Raw genomic sequence first — 25,424 nt, 5'->3', positions numbered from 1 at the left:
CTTTGGGAACTCTCTCACATTTTTGCACAGAGCAATTTTTTTTTTTTTTACAACAACCAAGTTCTTCTATGCTGTATATTATGTTTTAGTTTATGCCTAACAATAAAGTTACTGTTCAGATTTTTATTATGCATACATAGACTTTCTTAGTAAGATTGTTCAGAAGTAAGAAGAAATTATACTAGTATTCATGAAAGAGACCCCTGAGCTGTATAGAATAAGGAAGACCTGGTCGGAAGATAATAAAGAGTTTTACATGGGGCGAAGTAACTGAGGGAAGAACTCCAAAATTGGGCTAAATATTAAGATGTCTTGCACTTTAATAAATAACCGAGTATTTTTAAAACCCAATTAAGTACATCATTAAGTAATGAGTATTTCAGTGACAGTATACATTTATCCATTAGGTTATTTTTCTTCATCACCTGTATTAAAGCATTTTGCTCAGCTCACAGTGAGGTTGATGGCACTATTTTAAATCAGCTTAAACAGTTGTCACCACTTAAAAAAGTAAACCCATATACCCATCATCTGGCTTCAGAAGTTATCACCATTTTGACTTTTGATGTTTTTTTTTATTATGTCCTGTTTTTTTTAAGGAAATTCCAGAAATATTTTACCGATAAGTATTTCAGTGACAATAATTTTAAAAACACATAACCATGATACCATTGTAATACGTAGCAAACTTAGCAGTAATTCCTTTATAATATCTGATAATCAAGTATGAATGGCATTCTTTTTATTTCGTTCAATTGATGTTGAAAAACAAGTACTTGTTTCTTTCTTTGAGGTCAGAAAAGACTAACAGGTGTTGTTTCTGCTTTGAGGAGCGGGAAGGAGGAGAGCTAAGCATTCATCAGGCAGCTGCCTTGGGATAGGTACTCGGCACCAGTGCCTGTGGCAGAAGAGCCGATACCTCAGTGGGAAAGTATACAGCTCATAAAATTGCAATATACAATCTCCAGGATTTCAGAAAGAATTAGCCTGCTAGAATTAAATCCAAAGAGGAATCATGGTGAAACACGAGAGATAAATATGTTAGTTTTACAGGGTCTAGAGGTTCTTAGTGACTTAGACTTGGCATTGGAGCACACTTGGCAGTTCAGGACAGTGGGTAGAACCTTAGGCTCTGAGCTTAGACAGGAAATTATTGTCAGCTTACTGCTTAACCTTGGAGGACCCATTTCTGGAAGAGTGGATCGTTTTAGAGTTAAAAGAGTAAGATAGCTATCCTAATGACACATCCTACTCACCCAGTGAGAGTGGTCGTTGATTTTTGGGCAGCTCACAGAAGGTCATTATCTCCCCTCTTACTTTTTTTAAATTTATTAGAGGGGCGCCTGGGTGGCTCAGTGGGTTAAGCCTCTGCCTTCGGCTCAGGTCATGATCTCAGGGTCCTGGGATCGAGCCCCGCATCGGGCTCTCTGCTCAGCAGGGAGCCTGTTGCCCCTCTCTCTACCTGTCTCTCTGCCTACTTGTGATCTCTATCTGTCAAATAAATAAATAAAATCTTTTAAAAAATTTTTTTAAATTTATTAGAGAGAGTACACATGCGTATTTGCACACACGCATGCGCTAGTAGGAGGGGCACAAGGCGGGGAGAGGGAATCTCAGGCGAACTCCACGTGGAGCACAGAGCCCAGCATAGGGGTTGATCCCATGACTCTGAGATCATGACCTGAGCTGAAATCAAAACTTGGACACTCAACAGACTGAACCACTCCCATTATCCCCTTTTTGTAATCTATTAAGAGTTACTCAATTCCTAGCCAGTCTTGGACTGTAATACATAGAGAGGAACTTGGGAAACCCCTGCATTGAGAGACAACTCTCTTAAAGGCCATTTTTTTTAAATATAAAATAAAAGAGAATTACAGTAGTTTCTCCTTATCTATGGGGGGATATGTTCCAGGACCCACGGTGGATGTCTGAAACTGCAGGTGGCACCAAACCTTATATGGAACTATATATAAAACACTATATATATAACACATTTAACATATATGTGTTTCTACACATATATACCAGTGAAAGTTTAATTCATAAATTAGGCACAGTAAGAGGTTAATAACAACTTAATTGATAGAGCAGTTATAACAATATACCACAATAAAAGTTTTGTGAATGTGGTTTCCAAAAACATCGTCCTGTACCTTACTCACCTTGGTGATGATGCGAGCTGATACATTGTCTCTGTTATAAGATGAAGCAAGGGGCATGACATAGGCATTGCGATACAGCATTAGGCTGCTGTTGACCTGATTGTACATCAAAAGGAGGATCATCTGTTTCTGCACCATGGTTGACCGAGGATAATAGAAACCATGGAAAGCAGAACCACGGATGAGGGGGACTTCTGTATGTTAAAAGATAGAAAGATTTATAGAGAGCCAGTGTCCTAATCATGGACCATTTGACTAAAAGTTCTTTTAGAAATTTAAACTTAGGGGCATCTGGGTGGCCCAGTTGGTTAAGCGTTCGCATTCAGCTCAGGTCATGATCCCAGGGTGCTGACATCGAGCCCCACATCAGGCTCTCTTTTCAGCGGGGAGCCTCTTCTCCCTCTCCCACTCCCCCTGCTTATGTTTCCTGTCTCACTGTGTGTGTCTTTCTCTCTGTCAAATAAATAAAATCTTTTAGAAAAATTAAGAAGAAAAGTTTGTTTTAAAAATTTAAAACTACATTGTTGTTTATTAAGGTTAAACCTGGTAGTATGATGATTCCTTTCTGTTTATAACCAGACCTGTTGCCTTTTGTTGTTATGCTGTAATCTATTTTTATATTTTAGTCAGTATCTAATTACTATAATGCAAGTAGAGACCATGACATTTTTAACTCTTGTACTTCCCTGGAAGAGATTGGTTAACTTGCAGCATAAGATGACAGCATTTTTCCGACCTTAGTTGAGTTGTTGCTGAAAGTAAGTTTACTGTTAATCTGTGGATCTGTTGAATTACTATTCTGTTTAATGATTTCATCCATGAGAGATCTTTTGAGGAGAAGAACAGCCAAACTGGTGTTAGAGAAAAATGCATAGGATAGCCCACAACAAAGAATTACGTGGTATAAATATCAGTAGTATTGAGGTTGAAAAACACAGAGCCAGAGTAATAGGATACAGTTAAAATCAGTGAAGTGAAGCACCAACAGCTCTGTGTCATACACGTGTCCTCTTTATTCATTTAGAAGTATGTGGGATGGTGTATGATGATCTTAAAAATGCTTTATTTAGGGACGCCTGGGTGCCTCCGTCGGTTAAACATCTGCCTTCAGCTCAGGTCATGATCCCAGGACCCTGGAATCAAGCCCCAAAGTGGGCTCCTGGCTTGGGGATTCTGCTTGTTCTTCTGCCTATCCCTCTCCCCAACACATGCTTTTTCTCACTCACTTGTGTTCTCTCTCTCTCTCTTTCTCTCTCAAATAAAATTGTTTTTTTACAAATGCTTTATTTCAGAGCCGCCTGCATGGCTCAGTTGATTTGAGCATCTGACTCTTGATTTCAACTCAGGTCATGATCTCAGGGTGGTGAGATCAAGCCATCAGGCTTCAAGCTCAGTGCAGACTCTGCTTGAGATTCTCTCTCTCCCTTTCCCTCAGCTCCCCATCCCCCCGTGAACATGCTCACTTGCTCTAAAGTAAATAAAATCTTTTTTTTTAAGTGTTTTAGTTCAGTGACAATCAGGGAGAAAGTGAGGACAGAGTGCTCTTAGGAAGTGACACCACTCCAGATTCGGTTTGGTGGGCTGTCTCTGACCTGTGAGTTCTGCAGTGAGTATCCCCAGCTTTTTCAGCATCTTCCTGATGATTTGATACCTGGATCCAGGTTCATTGTATCCCTAATCCCTCCTGACCTCCTTCCACGTCAGCCACTACTAAACCATCATTCAGCACTGCTCTACTTCAATACCTTGAACTTTTTATTTTCCTTAACTCTGCCCTCTCCTATACCAGTTGCTTTGCTCTTGCCCAAATTTATGCTCTGTTCTTCAACTGGGATCTTAAATCTAAAATGACACCGAGACTGTACTTTCCAATATTTTGGGAGGGGTGCCTGGCTGACTCAGTCAGTGAAGCATCTGACTTGATTTTGGCTCTGGTCATGATCTCAGGGTTGTGAGATTGAATGCCACATCAGGCTCCATTCCGGGCATGAGCCTGCTTGGGGTTCTCTCTCCTTTTCCCTCTGCCCCTCCCCTGCTCAAAAAAGATTATTTTTTAGAGAGCATAAAAGTAAAATACCTTACTTAGTCTGCCTAAACTAGAAATGACTTACAAAGGTAAGAATTCCTCAGACTAAGATCTACTATTTATAAAGTCATATAAGATTAATACCACACACATATAAACATTAGCTATACACAAACATAGAAAGCTTTTTCATGTAAAACCTCCTCTGTTAGCAAACTGCTATAGTATACAAATATTATGTTTAAGTATATTGGTTTCTAAACTATAAGTTAAAATTTCTGAGTTACAGATTATAATAAGGGAATTCATTCTTCCCGTGAAGTGGATTTTAGTCACTCTTACACAACTTGGAATAGTTCTAGATGTGCTATTATCCTTTATCCTTTTTGTTATTCACTGAGGAAATACACCCATATCTGTGATAGTAGAAATACACCCCAGAGTTCATCTCCTAAATGTCAATGAAATCAGAAAGCCAAATTCAGCCAAAATAGTCTTGTCTATATGGTGTTTCCACAGTAATAGGAAACCAGAGCCTAACTGGATTTTCAGTTTCTAGTACTGATTTTTTTAAAATATGATATTTGGATGCTATACTCATACATTTAAGTTACTAGCATATGGAGGGGGAAACCCATTTAGTTGCCTGTCATTTATTCAGGTAATATTTATGGTGAGTATACAGAGCATTTATAGTGAAATGAGGAAAATGATATTTTTAAGGAAATTTTAGGAAATGGATTTTTAGGAAATCCATTTTAGGATTTTTTTTAGGAAAATGAGTTTAGTCTCTTTTATTTCTGACAAAAAAAAATCCCCTTGACTTCCATTTTGCTAAAGATTTTGCTGATAAGAAAATAAGAATCAACTATGTGACCAGCAGTAAATATTTTTGAATATAAGTTTTGGCTTCTGTTTTCAACCAAGACCTGAAGGTCATTGAGGACACCCAAGATGCCATGTGTACCTGGTAACTGTCTGGCTCCTCAGGGAAACACCACCTCAGCTGCTACTGGCTGGCAATTCATTCGAGAACCACAGCTTTGTTGAGTGTCCTACTCTGCAGTGTCCCAGGAAAATCTGGCCTCTGTCGTCTACCCTGTGACAAACTGAAGAGTTGGTATGAAGATTACAGGAAGCTCCTTTTGTCACTGGAATCCAGTGATGTTGGTTCCACACGTGTGGTGTCAGCATTTAGAAGAGTGTCTCATAAGTGGAAAGTGTATTTCAGAAGAATTTTCAGGTGATTAAAACATGCCAAGTACCTGAAACAATGCAGTTGTATATTTGTATGGCATGTTGTCAGAGTTCTTTCACATACGTATCTCCTTTCCGCTGCGCCACACAGTAGAAAATAGCAGTAGTAAAGACTATTCAATCCTTCTTTAAGGAGCATTAATTAAAATGATCACCTCTAGAGGTGCCTGGGTGGCTCAGTTGGTTAAGTATCTGCCTTCAGCTGGGGTCTTGATCCCCAGAGTCCTGGGATCAAGTGTTTCGTTAGGCTCCCTGCTCAGCAGAGAGTCTGCTTCTCCTTCTCCCTCTGTCACTCCCCCTGCTTATGCGCTCTCGCTCTCTCTCTCTCTCTCTCAGATAAAATCTTTTTAAAAAATTAAATAATAGAGGGGTTGCCTGGGTGGCTCAGTGGGTTGAGCCTCTGCCTTCAGCTCGGGTCATGATCCCAGGGTCCTGGGATCAAGCCCTGCATCAGGCTCTCTGCTCGGCAGGGAGCCTGCTTCCCCCTCTCTCTCTGCCTGCCTCTCTGCCTACTAGTGATCTCTCTTTCTGTCAAATAAATAAATCTTTAAAATGAAATAATAGAATAAAATTATCACCTCTGCATAAGGTTCCATGATGAAACGTGTTTTGGGAGGAGAAACCAGAATTCCCAGTAGTTTATTAGTTTCTGAGGAACCCCTGTTAAGAAGCTTGTTCACTTCTTATTTAACCCAGAAATTTCCCAGTGTGATTTAACCATTCTCCCCCCAAAAATGGAATTGTGGTAGGGGATATGTAATACCTGAAAAATGAATGGACCTGGCTGGCTCTTTCAATGGAGAATATGACTCTCGATCTCAGGGTCATGAGTTCCAGCCCCACATTGGATGGAGAGCTTACTTTAAAAATAAATAATATAAACAATTTTCCCCCCATATCAGTTGTATTTAGAGCTGTGCTTCTCAAACATTAATGTGTGCTCAGATCACCTGGGAATCCTGTTAAAAATGCAGATTCTGATTTCGTAGGTCAGGGGTGTGGCCTGAAAGCCTACATTTGGAACCTGCTATCTAGTGTTGTAGATGCTGCTGCTCCTAGGGCCGGGCTCTGAGGAGGGCAGAGACTGTGGAGGGCAGAGACTTCAGCTCAGCTAGCTAACGGAAGAAACTGGAGGGCTACTCTATTTTTCTGTTCCTCAGAAACATTCCTTCAAACCATTTCATCCTTTCCTTCTCTAGTGGTTCTTGGCTCTCAGCATATAATTAAATAATCAGGTTTCAATCATTTTAAAAACAAAAACCTATCATTCCCAGTTCTGGATATGTTCTCTTCTATATTCTTGTAAACTCCATCTCCATTTCCTCATTCTTCACACCTCAATTCACAGGTCGACTTCCTCTGCCATGGCCAAGGTTACCCTGGACCTCCAAATTGCCTGTTGTAACAAATACTTCTCTGTTCTTGCCTGAACCAGTTCCTTTGGGTATTTGAATCTTCAGTAGCCTATGTCTTGAAGTGTTTCTTTTTCCCTGACCCTACATATAGTCATTTATTCAGTGAATATATATTGCTTTCCACTTGTGTCTTGTTATTTCTACCTGTGAAATATCTTCCCAAGTTGCTCCCTTCTCTCATTGCTATTGGATTCCCTGTCTTAATTTTTCAGTCCTCTACATTGTTGCCTCTGAGATGTTCAGAAAAATGAAAATTGAATGTCACTCCCCTGTTTTACTAAACCGATGTGTAGTGGGCTCCCCACAGCTTCAGAATCAAACTCATTAGCTTGGAAGACAAGTCCCTTTATTGGCCAGCTCCATACAGTGTGCTTTCAGTATTCTGCTAAGAGCCCACCAGCTGGGTGGTACTCTCAGCCTGCTTCCACAGAAAGTGTTCTTTACCCTTGAGATGCCCTTCCTTCCTAACTGATCCTTCAAGGATATAACAAAGTCTCATACCTCCTCTTGGAATGCCGTGACACACAACACACCTTCCCTGCCCCCTCCACCACCAGCCACCAGGCACATGCACACATAGTCAGCACTTATGTGCTCTTTTCTCTGTGTTCATTCCTGTATCTTCCTGAGCATGAATTTATCTTAGCACTCTATCATGATGGTTGTTTTTCATGTTGGTTCAACATAAGGGTAGCATTCCTTGAAAACACAGACTATCTTTTCATCTCTGCATTCCCAGCACCTAGCACAGTTTCTCCCCTGTATAGGGGAGTTTGGACGGTGAAGTATTTATTTAATTACTTCAATCTTGTCCTTTTTCCTTCAGTCTTTAATCTTTTATGCATTGGTCCCACTTGTTAATCTGTAGATGGAATTCTGTCTTAAACCTTCTTTGCTCTAAGCATTCTAAAACCCATGATATTTTTGAAATCCCAGAACAAATTGCCTTCTCCTTTGATAGGAACTTCTTTCAGTAGCTACCTTGGGTCTTTTAGTTTGAAAAGATTTTTTTTTTTTTTTAGATCCGGGAATAAATGTCACAGAGATTACAGCAGGCTGGGAAAAATACCCCTTCCCAAAAGCCTCATGCTAACTTCATGAAGATTTCAAAATGCCTCAGAAGTGATGTATTATTGTATTATAATTATATATATAACTGTGTGTGTATATATAGTTTTATTTATATTTAATTTATATATAAATATGTTTAATATACTTACATATTTAATATATATTTATATATAAATTATATAAATATATATATAAAGGAGGTGTGTGTGTGTCTGTGTCCCTCCCTTTTCTTCCTGAGAAAATTCCATTTTCTCAGAGTTGTACATTACTAAAACTCAAAAGTATTATATTCTCTCTAGGGACTAAAGATGATTGTGGTGTGAATTGCAATTAAACTTACCATTTGTTGAACAGTTGTCTCCTTATCAGATATTCTCACTCTCTTAGACATTTGATGGGTTATATTTCTCTGTGTGCATCAGTTTTACCTATGGGAAACCAGAAAAATATACAAACATCAAACAATGTTGAGGCAAAAGTCTAGTAATTTAAAATATCTTTTAAAAAATCTTAAACTTTTAGGGTGCCTGGCTGGCTCAGTCAGTGGAGCACTTGCCTCTTGAACTTGGGGTTGTAAATTTGAGCTCCACGCTGGGTGTAGAGATTGCTTAAAATCTTGAGGGGCACCTGGCTGGCTCAATTGGAAGAGCATGTGACTGAGTCTTCATCTTGGGAGTCATGTGTTTGAGCCCCATGTTGGCTGTAGAGATGACTTGAATAAATAAACTTAAAAAAATATTTAAATAAAATATCTTAAACTATTGAAAAATCAAGGCTGACAGTTCCTGGCTTAGCTGCTAAAGTACTGAAAGATAGAACCATGGGCACCTGGTTGACTCAGTTAATCGTCTGCCTTCAGCTCAGCTCATGATTCTGGGGTCCTGGGATCACGTCCTGCATCGGACTCCCTGCTTGGTGGGAAGTCTGTTTCTCCTTCCACCCATCTCCTTTGTGTGCTCATGCACGTGCACCTCTCTCTCATATTCTCTCTCGTGCTCTGTCTGTCTCAAAATCTAAGCATAAATAAATAAATAAATGATAGATACAGCCAAGATAATAGCTGAAAGCATAGTCAACTAGCTAGCCCTACAACAGATTGCAATAGCTTGCCAAGCCATCTGACAGGATAGGTGAATTTCTATGTCTAGGGAAAACACATGACTTGCGTAACCAAAAACACCCAATTTCAAGGCCACTTGCTAATGTTTGTGTCCTGTCCCAGTACCTCCAAATTTAATTTGTATTGAGAGGACATCTTACTTGCCTTGGGCTGTCTTGTAAGTGGTGGAACAGATATTTCTGTAAAGCTGAAATGTGATATAAACTGAAGCTTTCTTGCCCCTTAACTCTGTTCTCAGTGTCAAGGGTACCACACGACTTTTTCACTGGAAATTTGACCTGTCTTTATCAGGTTTCCAGCATCCTTGGAAGAGTGTTTAATAAATACTAAGCTCCTAATAGGAAGATTTTGCTGACCATCATAAGTTTCTCCACCCCTTACTTGGCCATCACCCAGCAGAACTTGGATCATCCAAGCCAAACTAACTTTGAAATTTGCATCCGCTTTCTCTACTGAACTAAGGGAGCTAAACATTCCTGGAGAAAGTCCTGCTGATATGTGCATATCACACACTGACATACTCATGCACTTATAGTGTGTAGTCATATAAGCACACAGTTATCTAGATCACCAGCTGCCAAGACTTTCCACTTGTATCTGACATAAGCATTAGAATTCCGTGTGTCTAAAATAAATCTTCATTCTCTCCTTGAATTTTCCTTTTTATTTTTCTTAAAGATTTATTGGTTTGTTTTAGAGAGCAAGTACTAGCAGAGGGAGGGGGAGAGGAAGAGAGAATCATACTCCCACTGACTGTGGAGCCCAACACAGGGCTTGATCTCACAACCCTGAGATCATGGCCTGAGCCAAAAGCAAGGAGTTGGACGCTTAACTGACGGAACCACCCAGGTGCCCCTCCTATTTTATTTATCTCAGTTCATAGCATACCCTTCCATGTCAGGCATTTTAGCCAAAAGTGGAGTCACCCTTAAATACCTCACCATTCTTTCCCTGTTATTTACCAAGTCCTGTTAATTTCTCCAAAGTAGATACTAAGTTTGAACTTCCATTCTTGTTGCCACAGTTAATTTGTCGGGCCTTCATTTCTTATCTGGATTATTGTTTTAGACTCTCTACTGGTCTCCCTGTTGCCAACCTTGCCTGCATCCTTATAAATTCATCATAAAATAAAATGAACACATAAAATAAAGTTCCTTTGAGTTGTGTTAAAGGTAAGTGATCCTGGGGCGCCTGGGTGGCTCAGTGGGTTAAGCCTCTGCCTTTCACTCAGGTCATGATCCCAGTGTCCTGGGATCGAGCCCCGCGTCCGGCTCTCTGCTCAGCAGAGAGCCTGCTTCCCCCCCCCCCCCCCCCCCCCCGCTCTGCCTCTCTGCCTACTTGTGATCCCTCTCTCTCTGTCAAATAAATAAAATCTTAAAAAAAAAAAAAAAAAGATACGTGGTCCTGATAAAGGGAAGGTAAATGTGGCAGAATGTCAGTCCTGCTGCTCTTGCTTCTGCTGCAGCTGAGCGTGGTCTTGGACAGATCATTTCTCCTTCTGCAGCTCAGTCCTGTCTATAAAATGAGAGTTACTATAGACCAGATTTAGCAGTGGACCTCTTTCTTCTAATGAAACACAGGAAGCCATATGAAAGAAAAGCAGAGTGGGATGCCATGAAGATGAGGGGGAAAAGGAGTTTCATTCTCCTTTCACTGGGCTCTCCCTACTTCTCCCTCATCCCCTACAAGATGTCCATGAAATACAATTTGAAAGCTATTTATTGTATTGGATGTTGTATGTATCTTTAGTTTCTTTGGAAACTAAAATCAGATAGACTCAGAACATTTTAAAGCCACAGAATTTGAAGGAGTTTGTGTTTAAACTGCCTAATCTTGAGTTCTAGTCTGATGTTCCTTTCACAAGACTTCCCTGTCTTTGCATAACATTTAAGCCTTATCTTACTGTATTTTATTTTCAGGGCTCACTGTACATGTTGTATGTTTATTTTTTAATATTTATTTTTTTAATCAAGATGCTTTAATTCACTGAAGAATAGAGATAACCATTTTTTTACTTTTTTTTTTTTTAAGATTTTATTTATTTGAGAGGGAGAGTGAGAGACAGCACAAGCGGAATGAGGAGCAGAGGGAGAAACAAACTCCCTGCTGAGCAGAGAGCCCAGTGTGGGGCTCTATCCCGGGACTCAGGGATCATGACCTGAGCTGAAGGCAGACACTTAACCAGCTGAGCCACCCAGGTGCCCCTTGATCTTGATCACCATTTCTCTCCTTTACTCTGCTGTGTTTCAGGGTACATTCGCATTTCACATGTGTACCTTCTTCTCTGTTGCTCCCCACACATCATCGCATTCACACATTTATGATGCTGAAGGCTAACAAGCCATGAGTGCTTACTACTTGCCAAGAACCATTCTCAGTGCTCTACACGTTCATCCTCCCAACGATTCTGTGAAGTAGGCATTAATATCATCAGTATCCTCATGCTACAGAGACGACGGTAAGCAGTGTGTCCAAAGCAACACATCTAGTAAGAGGTGGTGCCAGAGTTAGAACCTAGACGGTCTGGTTCTAGAGCTCTACCCTTGGCCATTCTGCTAATCATATAGGGAGAATGTCATCCCACAGATCTTGGAAGCAGATGAAAGCAAATTAAAGTTAATTTCCTTGTTTTTACACATATTTTTAATTTCTTTCAGAAATAATGAAAACCTGTGCAAATTACTTAGCATAGTGACCCACCCATTAGTGAGTACTTAGTAAATATTGTTATTATTAGCATCATCACATGAACACCTGTAATGTTCATAGCATTGATTAGGAATTGAGAAGAAAATTAAACATTTTACTTACCTCACATTTCCCAGTTCTAAGAAAAAAAGTGAAGAATCAGCTGATTGCACAGCATACTTTGCTGTCAACTAAGATGTTTGTTTATTTAGAGACTTACTTTTGTGCAATCTCTGCACCCAGCATGGGGCTTGAACTCACAACTTTCTGATCAGGAGTCACATGCTCTACCAACTGAGCCAGCTGGGCACCCCTGTTCAGGATGTTTCAGTGAAACTAAGATACTTTGATTTGTTTTGAATTCTTATTTATCAGATGGTATAGTTTTTCTCTTGCCACCAGGTGGCAGCATGTGACATAAAGAAATAACAAATCTTTTACTTTATTGTAGACAATCTTCAGTATTTTGCTTTAAAAACTGTTAAACCATAAAAAAAGTGAAACATTGTTCTGTGTTCCCCTCTGCCTCTGTTCTCTCTCATTGGCTGTGAAGGAAGACCCTTATGCTTAAATATGATGTCCGTGGCCTACATCTAGACCTGTCTCAGTCCTGCCCTGCACACATTCTCCCTCTGTCAATGCAGAAAGTGTCTTTTTCCTGCATCTTCAACAGAGATTTAAGCCCTTGTTCTTAGATTCTCCCAACTGAATTGTTTCAGTTCAGCAACGATAGGAACTCTATCGCCCTCTTCCTGTATCTTCCATAGGACCTAGGGAAGTACTGAGTCTAAGGTAACAATTTAACAGATGCCCCTGGGTGAATGAGACAGGGCAGGATATGCGTCAGCTAGTGTGTTGAATATTTCTTAGAATTCTGATGCATTTTGTGGTTATGTTTATTTTAATTTTTGCTAGGGAAGTCGCTGAAAATGGACTTAAATTTAGGTATTATTTGTGCCAGGAGCTGAAAGATTAGTGTCTGAGGTGGAAGGCAATTAATGGCTAATGAAGGTAAAGAACTGACCGTGGCAGTTAATCAAAGTAGGGCAAAGGGGAGAGCTAATGGTAAAATGAAGAGAGAGTCAGGCCTCTCTGATCCTGGAGTGCAGTCCTGCATGGGAAAGGAAGAGGCTCACAAATTAAGTTGGCTACACGGAAATCTATTTCTACTTCATAATTGTGGATCTGCCTAGATACTGTTTGTTCCACAGTGCGAATAATGAAATCTTCCGACATCGGTTTCTCAGCAAATGTTTTTTCCTATTCTTTAACCTGTTAATATTCAAATTTGATTGTATTTGTGGAATATAGAAGTGTACAGTGTTCTTGCTTACAGTTCTGACTTATGTGGCAAAAAACAGTGATCTTTAGGTTGTCATGCTTTCACAGTATTTCACTAACTAATGCTAAAAATTTTCTGTAGGTGTGCCATCAACTTGCTTCCTTTTTCTGATAATAAATAAGTGTTCCAGATAGATTAATGTACTGGGTTGCAGCCTCTCTCCTTAATGACATGGACCATTGTCATTAGAACTTGTACTCTGCCATGAGGAGCTGTGAGATGTCTCCAAGTTTGCTGTCCCCACACCTGCCACCGTATGCAGGCTCCCCCATTGCCTCTGCCTCTAATAGTGCTTGGGTTCATCCCCGCCTACCACTCACAGACACACCCTCATGCATGCCTCCCTTTTCTTTCTTTTTTTTTCCCCCTAAGATTTTATTTATTTGTCAGAGAGAAAGCACCAGTTGGGGGATGGCAGGCAGAGGGAGAAGTAGGCTCACCTGCTGTGCAGAGAACCCAATGCAGGACTCAGTCTCAGGACTCTGGGATCATGACCTGAGCCGAAGGCAGATGCTTTAATCATAAGAGCCACCCAGGTGTGCTTCCCCTTTTCTTTATCCTGCCCCTCCTCAGAAATTGTTTCTATAGCCTGAGAAATAGAAGAAGTGAAACTGGTTAAAATTACATTTAGAACTGGAAGGAATTTCAAGTTAAGACTGTCCTATGAAAACAGGAGAGCTTTAGTGTAAAGGCTTTGCAGTATCTAGTTAAATTGTTGCTCATTTCTTCATTGTTGTCTGTGTTCTAGAGGTGTTTCACATTGTTACATTGCAACCTTGAAAAACATATGTGGGGATTGCTTTTTAGTGACTAGAGTGAAATGAGCAATTAAAATTCTAGCCAGTTATTGTAAGAGGTATCTCTTATCCTTCTGAGTTCTTGAAATGCTTGCAGCTCTGAGGGGCAGATACTGTTTGTAACACCCAAGGCTCTTCTCTTAGAAGTTTCATTTCATCTCTAATAAGTCTTAACAGTATTTGGTTAATGTTCATTGTATTTGGGGATTCAACAGTTTCAGTCGATAGCCACGGGCTTTTAAAACTTGTGAACTAATGTCTACATTTGTCACATCTGCCTTTAAACTAAGAACTCAATAAGATTGATAATAAATCATTAAATAATACATATTAAATACAATTAATTTTGCCATCATGTAAACAAAACAACCCATTTCTATATTATTATCTTTTTAATATGCCCAGTGGAGTGGAAGATATTTTATTTCTGTATTTTCAGTATATAATCATGAGTTGGAAGGCAAGTAAATGTAGTATTGTCCAAAGACTATTTCATGGGGCGCCTGGGTGGCTCAGTGGGTTGGGCCTCTGCCTTCGGCTCGGGTCATGATCTCGGAGTCCTGGGATCGAGCCCCATGTCGGGCTCCTTGCTCAGCGGGGAGCCTGCTTCTCCCTCTGCTTCTGCCTGCCTCTCTGCCTGCCTGCATGTGTGCTCTCTCTCTCTCTCTGACAAATAAGTAAATTTTTTAAAAAAAATTTTCATTGAGATGAGAATTATGAAAGGAAATATAACTATTTGTATATATTTCAATTTGTAATGAAATTAATTGCATGTCATTCTGATATAAAATACCTCCTTTTTTTTTTTTTTTTTTTTTTTGGTAAGGTTTTTAAATTTATTTATATGACACAGAGAGAGAGACAGCCAGAGAGGAAACACAAGCAGGGGGGAGTGGGAGAGGGAGAAGCAGACTTCCTGTGGAGCAGGGAGCCTGATATGGGCCTCGATCCCAGGACCCTGGGATCATGACCTGAGCTGAAGACAGATGCTTAACAACTGAGCCACCCAGGCACCCCAGATATAAAATACATCTTAAGTCCACTGAGTACAACTGTTATTAAAGGTACTTAAATATTAAGTACTATCCAGTACTACAAAATTAGTAGTGACTTAAAAATCTTAATATCACATAGCTTTCTTGAGCCAGTTTTTAAAATGATTCATCAACAGATTGGCAAAAATGTCCATTTTTGTACATAAATTGGCACATTTAGTGTCTTTTATAATACAAACGCTTGTTTAGGGGCGCCAGGATGGCTCAGTCATTAAACATCTGCCTTCAGCTCAGGTCATGATCCTGGAGTCCCTGGACTGAGCTCTCCATCAGCTCCCTGCTCAGTGGGGAGCCTGCTTTTCCCTCTCTGCCTGCCTGCCTGCCTGCTGCTCCCCCTGCTTATGCTCTCTGTCTTTCGCACTGTCAAATAAATAATTTTTTTTAATGCTTGTTTATATGAAGTTGTAATTCCTTTATGGGATCTTGTAGTTCTATCTGATGTTCTAGGGAGATGTATACATGCAGGGGCCCCTTTAAGGATTTCGAGCCCTCTGAATTTATGAATCTGTTGACTTCAATATTTAGTTAGCCCGGTTTCTGAGACCATCAACCGTAATTGACATATTATTGGAAATAAAGTTAAGTTTTCCCTTATTTATAGGGGTAACTTCAATTTTAAGGAATGTGAATCAATTCAGAGTTGGCTGGAAGCCAATTTCTCCTTCACTGTAACTCCAGCGCACACGAAAAGCGCACTCGCTTCCTAAGTGCCTTGTGAATCTGCAGTGATTAATTCTTCTCATTATTTTGCTGCAAATTCTCATGACCCTCTCTGATGATTCGATCAGCCACTTAGAGTTTATGCATATTCATATCTCCGCGCCCCTGCCGTAGTCACTCGCATCTCCGCTGCCGACTGGTGTGTTCTTGGTGCAGTAATTGAGCTGCGGTAGATTGATTACTCTGGGGAGCTGTAAGGCCTTTAAAGGTGAAAACATATCAGTCCTGTTAATTAGGAAACAAAAGCTCTGGTGGCAAGTTCAGCCGTGAAATGTTTCCAGTGTGGAAAAGATGAAAAGTAGGATTGGTTCCTTTCCATGAACCTGTTTACTTTTTAAATTTGGACTTAAATCTGTGGCCGTGCTAGCGGAGAATCGCCTTGTTTTATGAATTTTCAGAGAACGCTTGCTGAAGGGGACCCGACTTAGAAAATGAATGCTGTTACCTATGCTCTCTCAGATAGGGTAGTTTAGAACGTGAGTTTATGAACACCTTCGGTAGCACTAGCACTATTTGTATAAAATATCTCAATATTTATTTGTATTTTATTTGTATTTGTGTTTTTAGTAATCTTTACTGTGACTGAGGGGCTAGACCTCACAAACGCGAGATCAAGAGTCACATGCTCTCCTGACTGAGCCAGGTGCCCCCTAATAGCTTACTGTTTTACATAGAGAATCCTTGTGGGTTCATTTGGTGTTTAGAGGCTTAATTTGGTCAGTGTTTTAACAGTGTTTTTTTTTTTTTTTTTTTTTTTTTTGGTCAATTTAGTAGTATGCTACATGGGAAAAGGGTGAAACTTCATTCAACACAGCATAAAAGTTGAGCTGATTTTTATCTCTTTATCATAAGCATCCTTTGATTCTTTCCCTCTTAAATTGTATATTAAGTAATACATCGCCCTGGTGAAAAGGATCGTGCATGGAACAGTGGTCTCTAAGAGTAACCTCGTTTCAGCATGGAAGTTCATCGAACTGACATCTTTTTTCTTATGTGTGATATCCCTGCCTGCCCCCTCCAGTGATGAATTTTTCTTTTGGGATATAGTTCATATGCCGTAAAATTTACCCTTATTTTAAAGAATACACGTCAGTAGGTTTTAGTATATTCACAGAGTTGTGCAACCATCACCAATATCTGACTCCGGAACATTTTTATCACCCCAAAAGAAACCCCATACCACATTATCAGTCACTCCCCATTTCCCTAATCCTTGGCAACCAATAATCTCTTTCTTTCTATAGATTGACCTCTTCTGGACATTTCAATAAATGGAATCATGCTGTGTGTGGTTTTTTACATCTGGTTTCTTTTAGCATAATGTTTTCAAGATTCATCCACATTGTAGTATGAATGAGTACTTCATTTTTTTTTTTTAATGGCTGAGTAATGTTGCAATGTAAGGTTATACCACCTTTTGCTTTTTACTCATCAGTAGTTTAACAATTGTGTTGTTTCCACTTTTTGGCTATTGCTGCTGATAATGAACATTTGTATACATCCTTGCCTTATTCTTGATCTTTAAGGAAGCTTTCAGTCTTCACCACTTGGTATGATGATAGCTATGACTTTTTCATAGATGCTGTTGAGGAAGTCCCCTCCTAATCCTATCTTGTTGAGTGTTTTTATTATGAAAGGTTGTTGGATTTTGTTAAATGCTTCTTCTGCCTCTATTGATCATATGGTTTTTGTCCTTTATTAATTAACATGCTGTATTACATTGGTTGATTTTCTCACATGGAACATAAGGAAATTCTACAGAGTTTTTACATAATGTTCTTCTACTGTTGTGATTTTAAATAATTTGAATCAATTTCTCTACTTTATATTTCAGGCATTTATTAATACAGCAAAAGAAATTTATGAGAAAATCCAAGAAGGAGTCTTTGACATTAATAACGAGGTATATATACATATATATATGTATAAATAAATATTATTGACTAATATTAATTTAGAGTTGAATTTTAATTACAACATGGATTTAGGAGTTTAGATTTTTTGAAATTCTTTAAAATGGGTCCATTAACACAATATTAGTTTATAATCCTCTAAAGATTTGTTCTGTGTTCTATAGTAGGTAAATGTTTGTATTCTAGTAGGGCATCACTTTGTGAAAATGGATTAAAATAAGTGACCATTTATTGCACACACTGCGAAAAAAAGATAAACCCTCCAAAGAGAGAAGAAAATTCACTTTCATCCATGCGTCCATATGGTGTCCTCTGCTTTGGGGAATAATTTTCTAGTGTGTAAATGCACGTACTATGTTAGTAATGCAAGAGGCTCTCTCTTGTCTAGCATGAAAGAGGGAAATACCCAATTTGGAAATGACTCCCAGTATAGCGTAGCATATTTTCCGGAGACTAATATATGTAATTGGCAATTGGCATTGGTTTTGGTTTTGTCTTCTTTGTAAAATTATTTAACGAATATGATTAGGATGAAATGTAAAGCTTTGAAGCATCTAATTCAGTGTTTACCAAAGGTTATCCTCTGACCTAACTCCCCACTATGCACTTACTTATTTCAGAACGTTTATGTGGATATATGGTAGATTATTTACTTTGACATAAATATTTTTGCCATTCCTTATTAAGACTTGGTGCTCCCCCTGGGTGGCTCAGTGGGTTAAGCCACTGCCTTCAGCTCAGGTCATGATCCCAGGGTCCTGGGATCGAGCCCCACATCAGGCTTTCTGCTCAGCAGGGAGCCTGCTTTCCTTCCTCTCTCTGCCTGCCTCTCTGCCTATTTGTGATCTCTGTTTGTCAAATAAATAAATAAAATCCTTAAAAAAAAAAAAAAAAGAAGAAGACTTGGTGCTCCCAAGAGAAAAACCCTTATCCCTCCCACAGTTGCAATTAGGAAAGCACGGTGTTAGGAATCCTTTATTGCGTGTGTGGCTCCTGGCCTGTATATACATGAGGCTCTTCCCTATAGGTCTCAATATTCCTTGCTAAAACAGATAACAGTCTACCTGAAGTTTCCAAAAAGTACTTGATTTTCTCGTTTCTTTTAATTTGGAGGTACTATATTTCCTAAATCCTATCTTCTAGGCTTCTGTGCAGCAGATTTGGAGTTACTTTAAAGACAGCAGTCAGAGACTAATGCCAGATAACTGGAACAGTAATTGGGCCTCCGTTTAAAAGGGAACACTCACTGTTTCTGTCTGGTTTCATATAGTAGCTGACTGCTTTGCTGTGCGCGGGGCCTCTTTGAGTGTAATGTGCTGTCAGGAGCCAACAGGCCGTGCGATTTATTTGGCCCGATGCCAAGTCTGACTCCTTGATTCCTCAAGAAGTTGCTACCAGCCCAGAGGGGGCAAAACCAATGAGCCATAGGGCATGCTTTTTATTAAAGAGGAGTCAAAAGAGCGAGAAGAAACCACATCAGCTGCTGTCAATACTGAGCGAGTGCCAGAAACCCCCAGGCTACTACCGGGGCAGAGCAACTGCCAAGCACTATAAAGCTGAGATTTACTGTGACGGAAAGTTTCCTTCAGAGCTTAATTTCTGAAGCTACTGTATTACTTTTCTCCAAGTGTTGTGTTTGTAGGTAAAAATCCACTTGAGGGAGTGAGGGCTGAGACAGAAGTGTGAGTTTGATGAATGAAAGAACTACTCTGTGTGTGGGTTCTTGGCAAGCTGCCATGTCTTTGGGGATCATAGAAATTATTGATGACACAGAACACTCATATGCCCTTAGCCCGCGCAGCTGATTCAACATGGGGCAGAAACGCTGTCTAGAGAAAAGCTTGGACGTCATCTTAGAGCAGTGCAGGGCTGTGCGTATTTTTACCCTTTAAAGATGACTTGTAGTAATCGTTTTAAAACAGCGTCTCCATTCTGGGAACACCCCGCCAAGCGGCACTTCGGGTTCTGTCTACTCACAAGTACCTGGGAGGATAAAGGATTCTTTTCAGAAAGATTTCCACAGTATTATTTTCAAAAGGAAGGAACATCCCCCTCAGAGATACTGTTGTAATGGCGGCAAAAATCCGCTTAGTGTCTTTTTTTTCCCCAGTCATTTGTGGAGAAATTATGTCATTAAGAATTCAATAGAGTTCTTTAAATTTAGTTAAACTCTACTATCTGGTTGGGGCCTGTTGACATTTTTTATCCCTTTACCCTTTCTTTTTCAGGCAAATGGCATTAAAATTGGCCCTCAGCACGCTGCTACTAACGCCACACACGCAGGCAATCAGGGAGGACAGCAGGCCGGGGGAGGCTGCTGTTGAGTCCGTTTTTACTGTCTCGCTGCCCAAATGCGGCTCCTCACTTCCTCTTTCACTCTCTCCTCCTGCTCAGCTGAGACATGAAGCTATTTGAAATGGCTTTATGTCACGGAGACTTTAATCCTTCAAATTCTTGTATAACTTTGAATAAATGGTTAATGTTCACTTAAAAAAGACAGATTTTGGAGATTGTATTCATATCTATTTGCATTTGATTTCTAGGTCAATTGATGTGATTATTTTTGTTAAATGTTGTCTTGTGCCCTTACCTACGAACTGAACTGTATTAAACACTACAAAGTCATCTTGAGTATTTTAAATCAGTTTGTGTGGTTAGGTTTCACACCTGTGGTGACCTAATGTTTAATATTCTAGAACTGTCCTCAAAAAGTTTGTCAATTTTCAAGGCTGTAAGGAAAACCAGAAGGACTCTTTTAATTCTGTATTTATCATTTACTTTCTGTATATACAGTTTAACCTGCTTGGGTGTACTTTGCCAAGCTTGAATTCTTTAATGCATTTGCATAAATTCTATACTGTTTAGAGCTTAAAGCTACAGAAGCATTGTTAGGAATTGCTTGGACACTGAATTTTAAACTTTTTGACATTGTTAACAAGCATGTTCATCTTTTCTTGTCACTAGTCCAAGAAAATATGCTTAATGTACATTACTAAAGGCTATGTATGTGTTAACCTGTTTTAATGCCAAAAGTTTGCTATATGTCCACAGTTTCTTTAAGACCTCTTCAGAAAAGGATTTGTTTGCCTTAATGAATACTGTTGGGTACAAACACAGTATAATGAGTGAAATGGGCAGAAGCAAGAACTCCCTACACCTAAGCGACTCCAAGAAGAATGAATGTCCACATTTAGATGGCACATTATGAGGACTTTAATCTTTCCTTAAACACAATAATGTTTTCTTTTGCTTTTATTCACATGATTTCTAAGTATATTTTTCATGCAGGACAGTTTTTCAACCTTGATGTACAGTGACTGTGTAAAATTTTTCTTTCAGTGGCAACCTATAATCTTTAAAATATGGTAAGCATCTTGTCTGTTTTGAAGGGGATATGACAATAAATCTACCAGATGGAAAATCCTGTCCAAAGTAGAAAAGCTTTAGTAATTTACTCAGTGTGGTGGTTTTATCCTTTTTTTTTTCTCCCTTGGTCTATAATGAAATTGTTACAGCAGTGCAAAATAAAATCCTATGTATAAAAGTGTTCCTTTTTTTATTATGACCACATCATTTTAAAAAAAAAATTTTTTAGTACATCCACATATATTTATTTGAGCATATTTTTTAAAGGGTCAGCATGTTTTAACACCTTTTTTAAAAATTTTGCTGAAATGTGATCAGACTTAATAATGTTGAAATCCTTTTTGTGACGGATGATGTAAGCAAGTATTTCCTACCTTTCAGCCAGCATAAAAGTGCATTCAAACTAGAAGAAGGGTGTATAAAGAAGTTCTAAGTATGAAACTACTTTCATTTCACTCACTGACTTCAACCTTCTGTGGGTCTTCCTTGAAGATTCAGCAATACTCTCGTCAGAGCCCTGCCATTACTCTTGTGGGAAAACACCTAATGTCATCTTAGGTTTGTTTTCATGAACTCCCTGTGGCCAGAGGGAAAGGTGAGAGGAAACCAAGTTTCTTGAGGATTGTTACTATAAACTTGTCTCTCCTTAAAGTGGTCATATAAAATTCACTGTCATTAATGATGAGTAAAAAATGTTGAGACAACCAAGACTTGTTCTGCTCTGTACTGGGAAGAGGGTGCTTTTTTGGAAATTGTTATTTTGAAGCCGCTGTTAACTTTACCCAAAGTACAGTGTGTTTCTTTTCCATGCCATCTCCCTTAATTCTTCTATAAATCAAGTATAGGAGGAGAAACAAATGGTAAACACAAACAATAGCCCATGAGCACATGTATTTTAATACCCTAAGAAAAGATGGAGCCCTCCTACAGCCCTTACCCAGGACCCTTAATCTGCTTCCGACTTGGGCAGCAGGGTGAGTAGTAGACTTCTCTATAATTCATTACCACTTCCTCCACAAAGCTCATCTACTATTAAAGAATGTGTGTGATGAACCCTTTACATCGGTTGACAAAACAGTGTTGGCTTCTACTCTTTGCCCATTTTATTCCTATATTCCTATCATAAATACTATAATACTGGCACCTGCAATTGAATCTTTAGTACTATAATTGAGTCTTTAATTCAACTTTGATCAATTTCTGCAGCATCTGTGGACACACTTAAGAGCCAAAAAAATCAGTCACTAAAAAACTAAATACAACTTTTAATGTCTTTCTTAACATGTAACATTCCAAAGTTGTAATCTTCATAAAGACAGTGTTACTCTTTGTCTTCTGAACTTAAGACAACTGAATCGGGAGCAAATTTTCAAAAGAGTAACATATAATTTGGTATGTAATTCAAACAACATGGGAGCTGAACCGAAACTTCATACACAGTTTGTTTTTAATTTTAAAATAGCCTGTTAACAGGAAAATAGCCCCTATTTGTTCTTACAGTCAAGAGGCTAGAAATGTAAATGATACCAAAATGTGTTTAATCACTCAAGCAGTGATTTATGTCTGGCTTTGGCACACATTAAATATTCTCTCATAGGTAGTTGAACCCTTTCAAAGCTCAGTACTAAGATTGACAGGATATGGTTTGACTATATAAGCTAAAAAAAATAAAAAAATCTTGTTTCATAATAAACAAGAATTGACTACAAAGAGACTGAAATACCGACCTGTATAACTTAGAAAAAAAGTTGTGTGTGTTTTGGTGTTCAAATGAAAATGGAACCTAGCCCCATGGTAGAGCATTTGATAATTACAGTGGTATTTAGTAGATAATAGTACTTACTTGGTTGAAGTCATGATGGGAAACTTTAAAGGGCTAGTATGTTTATTTCAGTATTCAAAAGCCTTCTAATATCATGAGACCAACTCTTAAAATTGAAGGATGAAGGACCAAAGTCCTGATGGGGGGGGGGGGGGGGGTACAAAACAACAACAACAACAAAAAAAAAAAAAACCAGTTCACCCTTAAGATTCTTAAGTATCCCTAAAATATAAAAATTTAAACATACAGAAATAAAATATTTCTCACCTGTGAGATTGGAAGAAGTTTAAAGTGTGACAACACGTTCTGTTGGTCAAACACTCTCAAGATGTTGCCAGTGGAAGTGCAAATGTAATATGTTGCCGGAGAGGAACTTGGTCATACCTAAGATTTTTTTTTTCTCTCTCTCTCTCTTCTTAAGACTTTTATTTATTCATTTGCCAAAGAGAGAGTGCTGTTGATCCAGTGATCTCACTTCTAGGAAAATACCCTGATAACCTTGCAACAATGTAAAAGCACATAGGCATGAAGTTGCTCACTGCAACATTGGTTGTAATTGCAAAATAATTGGAGATGACCTAAATGTGCATAGAATGATTGAATAAACCATGGGACATCCACCCAAAGGAGCCCTACACAGCTGTACAAAGCATGAAGAAGAGCTCTGTGAACTGATGTCATTTCCAGGATATATGAAGGGAGAAAAGCGAAGTGCAAGGGTGTCTACAGGTTACCATGAAGGGAGAAAAGCGAAGTGCAAGGGTGTCTACAGGTTACCATAGTGGAATCAAGAAAGTAATACAAGAAAGTATGCATGTATCTGCTCATTTGTGCAAAAGAAACAAGCAAGAATAAACTAAAAAGACTGGTTACCTACAGAGGGTGAGTAGGATTGGTATAGAAAGTAAGGAGGATTGGGAATGGGGTTTTTGGATGAAGTGACCTCTCTTTCAGTATACATTTTTCTTTAGTCTGACTCAGAACCATAGTAGTGTTTTCAGTACTCCAAAAATAATTAAAACCAACCACGATGTTCAGGGAGCTTGGAATGAATGACCCTGCCTATATTACAAATGAGTGACATTACCACACTGAAGGGGACAGGAAAGAAAACTAGCATAAAAGCAGCAACTTTGGGAAACAGGATATGACTGTATAAGGCTAAAGATAATAGCAAACAATTATTTTGTAGGTAGTAGAGATGTATGGATTAGCAATTCTAAAAACACCTTTAGCATATTTATTTTTTTTTAATTTTATTTATTTATTTGACAGACAGAGATCACAAGTAGGCAGAGAGGCAGGAGGAGAGAGAGGGAGAGGCAGGCTCCCCGCTGAGCAGAGAGCCCGATGAGGGGCTCAATCCCAGGACCCTGGGATCATGACCGGAGCCGAAGGCAGAGGCTTTAACCCACTGAGCCACCCAGGCGCCCCCCTTTAGCATATTTAGATTGAGCAAATAAATATATTGTGGATAATGAAAGGAGGTTTTCATTATTGAATAAAGTCACAAATAAAAGTTGGGAAAGACTATAATGGACCCTGTGGTGTTGGATTGAAATTGGAGGTGTTAGGAACTCAACGGTTTTCCTGTATATGGATGCACAGAGAAGTACAGGTAAATGAGTGAGAAAATACATCTTTCCTATTTTTGTCTACTCTGAGAAGGGCCCGAAAGTAAAGACACCCCAGCAGCTGTGAGTGCACCTAGTACGCAGATACTGGTTTCTAAATACCTTCTATAAAGGGAACTAGGGCACCCTGGAGCAATGGTTGATTCCATGGCTGGGGCAGGAAAGTTATAAAATAAATCTGGAGTATCTTGATGCCAGAAGAGTAAGGGAGTGCTCATAAAATGCTGGGAATGGAAAGGGGGGCATTACTAGGGACTCAGGCGCCAACTTAATGCTTCTGATGGCCAAATCAGCAATGCTTTGAAAAAAGTAACGTTAGTAATAAGATCGTAAACTATGGGACCAAACATCCATGGTACAAATGAATAATTGCATAAATAAATGAGGGAAAGAGGCAGCTTTTCCTTACAGTAGAATACTAATTAGTAGAGCTAGAAAGCATGATGCAAACAAAATCCTCAAAAACACAGTAACCGTTAAAGATAGGCATCATTGATGAATGTTGAATGCAATGGGCAAAAGATGACAAGAAATAAGATATGTACATAGGCTCAGTGTATCCCCACAAGATATTGTTATGGAAGGAAAAATACTAACTTGATGGTTAGCCAACTTGACACCACCTTCATCAAATGATCAAGATGTGAGGACATCATGTGCTATTGATGGGGTGTGCTGAGAAGGGCAGGGTTCTTTGGGATTCTTGCCCAAAAAATGTATAACCTTAACAAAATCATTAAGAAACTTCAGAAAAACCCACATTGAGGAACATCCTTAAAATAAGTGACTAGTGGGGTGCCTGGGTGGCTCAGTGAGTTGAGCTTCTGACTCTCAATTTAGGCTCCGGGTCATGGGATTGAGCCCCATGTTGGGCTCTGCTCAGGGCAGAGTCTGCTTGTCCCTCTCCCTCTCTGTTCCTCTCCCCACACCTGCTCTTTCTCCAGTAAGATCTTAAAAAAAAAAAAAACAAAAAAAAACTAGTACTCTTCAAAAATATCAAGGTCATGGAAGATAAAGAATGAAAAACTGTCAC

The 25,424-nt window shown here is 39.1% G+C and overlaps 1 protein-coding gene and 1 non-coding gene across 2 annotated transcripts in view; one reads left to right on the top strand and one right to left on the bottom strand.

Annotated features, from left to right (window-relative positions):
• The window catches only part of RAB2A (RAB2A, member RAS oncogene family), an 89,950-nt gene extending 68,837 nt beyond the window's left edge, over positions 1-21,113 (top strand). The window contains exons 7-8 of the mRNA XM_046014817.1: positions 17,491-17,559; positions 19,798-21,113. Coding sequence (XP_045870773.1) covers positions 17,491-17,559; positions 19,798-19,893 — 165 coding nt within the window. The 3' untranslated portion in view covers positions 19,894-21,113. The remainder of the gene's footprint in view (positions 1-17,490; positions 17,560-19,797) is intronic.
• TRNAR-CCU lies at positions 11,979-12,051 on the bottom strand. The gene has a single exon. It is a non-coding gene; the product is annotated as a tRNA-Arg (tRNA).
• Positions 21,114-25,424: the final 4,311 nt, after the last annotated feature.

Source organism: Meles meles, chromosome 1 (genome assembly GCF_922984935.1).
Source record: "Meles meles chromosome 1, mMelMel3.1 paternal haplotype, whole genome shotgun sequence".
In the NCBI taxonomy this organism is placed as follows: Eukaryota; Metazoa; Chordata; class Mammalia; order Carnivora; family Mustelidae; genus Meles; species Meles meles.
This window is presented reverse-complemented; position numbering and strand designations above follow the sequence as displayed.